Source organism: Prunus persica, chromosome G1, assembly GCF_000346465.2.
Source record: "Prunus persica cultivar Lovell chromosome G1, Prunus_persica_NCBIv2, whole genome shotgun sequence".
Taxonomy (NCBI): domain Eukaryota; kingdom Viridiplantae; phylum Streptophyta; class Magnoliopsida; order Rosales; family Rosaceae; genus Prunus; species Prunus persica.
In genome coordinates this window covers 18,896,558-18,902,524 of record NC_034009.1, presented here as the reverse complement: position 1 = coordinate 18,902,524, position 5,967 = coordinate 18,896,558, and the positions used below count along the sequence as shown (strand labels likewise).

At 36.4% G+C, this 5,967-nt stretch overlaps 1 protein-coding gene across 1 annotated transcript; it reads left to right on the top strand.

The window, feature by feature from the left end:
* On the top strand, positions 717-5,736 carry LOC18788867 (probable transcription factor PosF21). The gene is made up of 4 exons (XM_007222318.2): positions 717-2,177; positions 3,435-3,567; positions 3,723-3,807; positions 4,941-5,736. Exons 1-4 carry the CDS (start codon positions 1,474-1,476, stop codon positions 5,318-5,320), a joined length of 1,302 nt encoding a protein of 433 aa, XP_007222380.1. The 5' UTR covers positions 717-1,473; the 3' UTR covers positions 5,321-5,736.

Genomic DNA, 5,967 nt, shown 5'->3' with positions numbered 1-5,967 from the left:
TTAGCACTAACCAACACAGACGGGTTAGCTTTAAAAAAACGACTCATTAATAATATTTCCACACTTCGTACTGATAAAGAAGAGGACGGTTATAATATTTTTTGCACATCCGGTACTCAGGTAATCCCAAGTGAATAGTCTAGCTAAATCGACACAATGTGTAAACCTTCTTGGTAGGATTTGCGCGGTTCACCCATCATAGATACAGCCTAGAGTAGCAATTGTATTTCTGAGGTAGACTGCACTAATACAATATGTTCCGGCAGCCAGTAGAGATCTCTACACAAGTTGGTATCTAAAGTTGGTCTCCCTAGCATTTTCCTTTATTTAATTTTTATCGATATCGATAATATCTCGATATTTTTATTGAAATTTCCCTGTTTTTAGACTACCGATATTTCCGATACCATCGATATTTTAGACCGATCATAGAATAAATAATTGAATGACTGTATTTCTGAATGTAACGTGTACAATCAGTTCATGTTAAACAACAACAATCATAAAATAATATTGCAAAAAATTTCAAAGTATAAAGAACACCTTACCGCAAAAAAGAACCAAAAAGGTTGAGAAAATTCTTGTGCGAATGCGACACGAAACGTGGCTAGAACGTTTTGAGCTGCAATAGGTTTATATTGTCTTGTTTTTTTTTCTAGTGAAAAAAAAAAGACAATAAACAAGAAAAACGCATCACTAAAAACTCGAAATCAAGATTTATATATAAGATGTTTATATCGTCACTTAGAAGCTTCGTTTCCTCGTCTGTCTCTTAGATCTCTTTCGCTCTGCATGTGACTGCTCTCATTCGAATTTCGCTTTCTTCAAAAGTTGCGGGATTCTCTTTGACTTTCCAGCTCCCAATCCAAAGATCTGCCTCTGTAAGAATAATCCCAATTCCCATGTCCTATTTTCCGAGAAAATGCCCGCAAACCTTCCAATATTTTCCCGGAAAATTTCCATGTTCAGCTGCTGTGCTTTGCGCTAAGATGGTTTCTAGGGTTTGCTCATGTTGAAGTTCTTGTATGTGTTGGCTCAATTTTTTCTTTTTTGAAATTCTTGTATGTATTTGCACCTATCAGATCTCCATTTCCTAGGGTTTGTATCTATGCAAGTATCAGTCTTTTGATTGTAGAGTGTGTGTACGTGTTGTTTTGTATCTTAGTTGGGTTGAATCTCTTAGTTTGGAGAAAGATTTATGTATCCTGGGATTTTCATTGCTCTCTGGTGTGTTGAATTCAAGGCTTTGTAGAGTTTATAGCTTCAAGATCAAATTTTATTGTTGTTCGTCTCAGTAGAATTGGAGACCTCCTTATCTTATATATCAAAAGCGAGAAAACACATTGACTTTTTTTATATCTTGGATCCTTTGGCTTAGCTTTTGATTTTTTTTGGAACGAGTTAGCATTTTTTGGATTTTGGTATCTTTGAGCTATTTGTGAGGGTAAATTCTAGCGTTTGTGTTTCTTATAGATGGATAAGGACAAGTCTCCTGCCCATGGTGGGGGTTTACCACCCCCATCAGGCAGGTACTCAGGTTTTTTGCCTACTGGAACTCCTTTCAATGTGAAACCCGAGCCAGCTTCATCATCATTATTTCCTCCATTGGCCTCGGGTGCTAGTGCGGACTCAGGTCATTTTGGTCATGGGATGTCTGCCGAATCTAGTCACTTTAGTCATGACATTAGCCGAATGCCAGATAACCCACCAAGGAAATTGGGTCATAGACGTGCCCATTCGGAAATCTTGACCCTTCCAGATGATATTAGCTTTGATAGTGACCTTGGTGTTGTGGGTGGTGCCGATGGTCCTTCATTTTCAGATGAGACTGAGGAAGACTTGTTTTCTATGTACCTTGATATGGAAAAATTCAATTCATCGTCTGCTACGTCGTCCTTTCAATTCGGTGAGCCATCATCTTCTGCAGCAGCACCTGTTCCAGCATTAACACCAGCATTGAGAGCGCCCACTTCTTCTGCAGAGAATATTGCCATCGGTTCTAATGAGAGACCCAGAGTCAGGCACCAACATAGCCAGTCGATGGATGGATCAACAAGCATCAAACCAGAGATGCTGGTCTCCAGTTCAGAAGATATCTCTGCAGCTGATTCCAAGAAAGCCCTCTCAGCTGCTAAGCTTGCAGAACTTGCCCTGATTGATCCAAAACGTGCGAAGAGGTACCAATTCTTGAGTAATCATATATCATGTGAATCTACATCTAATGTTTGTTTGATCTGTGCATACAACAAATTTGATGGTACTTTGAGTTTGCATTGTATTAACTATGAATTCATCTGTTACTTCTTAGGTTTGCCCTTGCTATTGCATTTAATTTCAACATGTGTCCTCAATTCTAGGTTGACAATTATTATTATTTTTTATCATACTTTATTGTATTGCTTAATTGTTAATTGTTGATCTCTTAAAAAAATAAAATTGCTTATTGTTAAATTTTCCTGTATTTCTAGACAGTAATGTCTCATATGCAAGTATGAAGATCCTATAAAAATTTATTCTGCGGGTCCATGAACATGTTTGTGTGGCTCAAGGATTCTGGTATTTTGAAATTATTAGCTTATGTAATTCCAAACAATAGTCTATGTTTTCCATTTTGAGTTCACGTAATTGTTTCTTTAAGTTTAGCAATCAAAGTTCTTAGCTATTTCAGAATCTATTCAAGGTTGTGGTGGTGAGTAACTTTGCGCTTACTTGTTTCAAATAGTTAATGTTTGAGATCTTTGACATTGGTTTAGTGGCAGAAGGGGCAGTCAATGCATTTTCAATTTCTATTACTAGTCGACTAGGCTTTTTTTTCCTTAAATTTTAAAGTTCCTTCCAATGTGCTCCTCTAATTGGACTGCAATACCTTCATTGGAGCCAATCAGGTTCATTGTTTATAGAATTGTTAATACTTGATTGGACTAAGATACCTCAATAGGAGTTCAATAGAAACGTTGTTCTGGCGTTCTTGTAGGAAAATTACTACAGGCATCCTTTGTTAAGTATTGATCTTATATACTTCTCTTCTCTAGCCTTTGTTCCTACAAGCGTCATTGGTAATTGAAAACTAGTGTTATGTACATTCCTTTGTTAAGTATTGATCTTATATACTTCTGTTCTATCCTAAGATATCAAAACCATCGTCATGTTGCTCAAACCATTTGCCCAAGATGTTGTGGAACATAGTTCCTATATGTATATCAGTATCACTCAACATATATTACTCTTACCTTGAAAATGGTGTATCGATGAGCACAAGCAACCTTTATGATTTTTTAATAAGTATTTTCTGTCTATCTATCTATCAAGCATATATATTCCCCTCGTTATTTTCCCGTGATGGAATTTAAATAAATGATCGTGTACCTTGTTTTCCCTTTTACTTTAACATCATCATTGTGCTTAATATTTTCCCCTTGATTGCCATGTGTTAGGATCTGGGCAAATAGGCAGTCAGCTGCTAGGTCAAAGGAAAGGAAAATGCGGTACATTGCTGAGCTTGAGCAGAAAGTTCAGACCTTGCAAACAGAAGCTACTTCCTTGTCTGCTCAATTGACTCTCTTGCAGGTAAATTGCATCGGCTTATCATAGTTTTTTGTTAAAAAATGAATGTTCAGTTTCTCTTTATTGGTCTGCGCGACTGGATGTCTTAACTTATGATTCTTATCTTGCTTACGTGTTGAGGATGTAAATGACTGTTCTTATGGATTTCTTATGAGCAGAGAGATACAAATGGTCTGACTGCTGAGAACAGTGAACTGAAACTGCGCTTGCAAACAATGGAGCAACAGGTTCACTTGCAAGATGGTGAGGCCCCTTTTCCTTTCATGATTAGAATTAATATTCATGTTCTTTTTATATTCTATATCTTTTTCATGTTCTTTTTATACGAGCCTCCTAGCATGCTCTCACTCATGTGCGAATTGGCTTTTTAAAATAACTGTTGTGAAGAATTATTTTTAGAGTAATTTAATATAAAAATAAGAAGAAATAAAGACCAAAAACCAAAACTAATCAAAAGAAAGGAGTGGGAGGTGGTAACACTCCACTATGCGGGGGTTTAATTTTGTAATTCTTTAGAATTTTTTATTTGAACGATTTTGTTTTATTAATTTTTGTTTATTATATTAAATTGTCATCTCTTAGTAATTTAATTAAATAAGGGTAGTTTGCGGGATTTTGAAAGTTTCACCTCTAAGGCCTTCTCCCTTTAGCATGATGCAAGGACGCTGACACAATAAATGTTGTACAAATTGGACAATCTAATAAGTAGATGCTTACGTAAATATACTTTATTTTTGTTAGAGATCATAATCCATAATGGAAGTTGACAAGATGCCACAAGGTAGGTTAGTAGACATTGTTTACTGTTGATAACTTGAATAAAAATCGGTTTCTTCTGTTTATGATGACATCTTGCTGCATGTACATTTACAAAATATCTAATTTCTCATAGTCTATGTAATAAGATTATACAAAGAACTTTGGTTTTCCCTTGATATTTTGCATCACGAGTTTATGATCTGTTTGTTTACTCAACTGATCCAGAAGGTAATGAAATTAACTTAAATAAAAGGGTTCTTTGTATATTTTCATATGGGTTTGGTGTTTTTATTGCATGAGTTGGCCAACCTGAAGTGAACTACCCCCATCATTGGAAATTTAATTACTTTAGTTTGAAAATTGAATATGGAGGAATGAAGTAATCCAATATGGTACTTGAACCAGTTGACATCCAATGCACAAGTTTACTTCATTCTGATACTGGCACACAGGGAACAAAATGAAAAACAATAACATCTTGTTCATGGAGTATTGGAACAGCACTGTAATATAGGTTTTCTTGCTGTTCTGGGTCCATATAACTACTTGTTTGTTCTTGGTCCTTTTGCAAATGAAAATGACTTATAAAAAAAAGTATTGTTTTGTTTGTCTTGTAGCACTGAATGATGCACTGAAAGAGGAAATTCAGCATCTGAAAGTTCTGACTGGCCAAGCTATGCCAAATGGTGGACCTATGATGAACTTTGCTTCTTTTGGTTCTGGCCAGCAATTCTATCCAAACAATCAGGCTATGCACACTCTTCTAACTGCACAACAGTTTCAACAGCTCCAAATTCACTCTCAGAAGCAGCAGCATCAGTTTCAGCAGCATCAACTGCATCAACTTCAACAGCAACAGATGCAGCAGCAGCAGCAGCAACAGCAACAGCAACAGCAACCACAAAGTGGGGACTTGAAAATGGGAGGATCCATACCTTCTCCTAGCCAGAAAGATAATACATCAGAGGTCAACCAATCTGTAACGAAGGATTGTTAAGAGAAGTTTTCAACTTGTCCAAAGGTAATGGTGGATCAAGGTGGGTCAAGCATTGTTCAAAAGTTGTAATTTCTCAGCTGTATCCAGTTAGGACTCCCCCGTCTTTATTTTGAGTCCTGATAGATTCCCCCCCCCTTCCTTTTCATTTTGAGTCCGGTTAGATGATGCGTCTAGATGAAATTTGTTTGTAGGCTGTTCCATAGATATGATTTTAGTTCTAGATTGAATTATGGTATGGGTTATATGTTTCCGATGGTATAGAGCACCTTGTCATTGTGTTTTTTCCCTGGTAATTATGATGGATTTAGATTATGCAGATTTGTTCTGAAGTGGATTATTTACAATTTTCTGGAGAAATGTTTTCCTAGTAGAGGGTGTTTTTGTTTTTAGAAAGAATATATTTGGGTTAAGTAGAATTCAACTGAGCATTTGTTTGGGTTCATTCTACGGTATCATCTCATGATTCCAACCGTTATTATTTAAAGTCCTCATTTGAGGATATCATTGCCAAACATAAGTTGAAAATCAGCTAAATCGGACAATTGATAGTCGTGTGTGGGATAGTTAATAGGTTAGGTTGTTTGGTTTGGTGGACTCGGTTTGGTTTGGTTCGGTGTTGAGCCAAAATCGCACGCTAAACTGAGCTT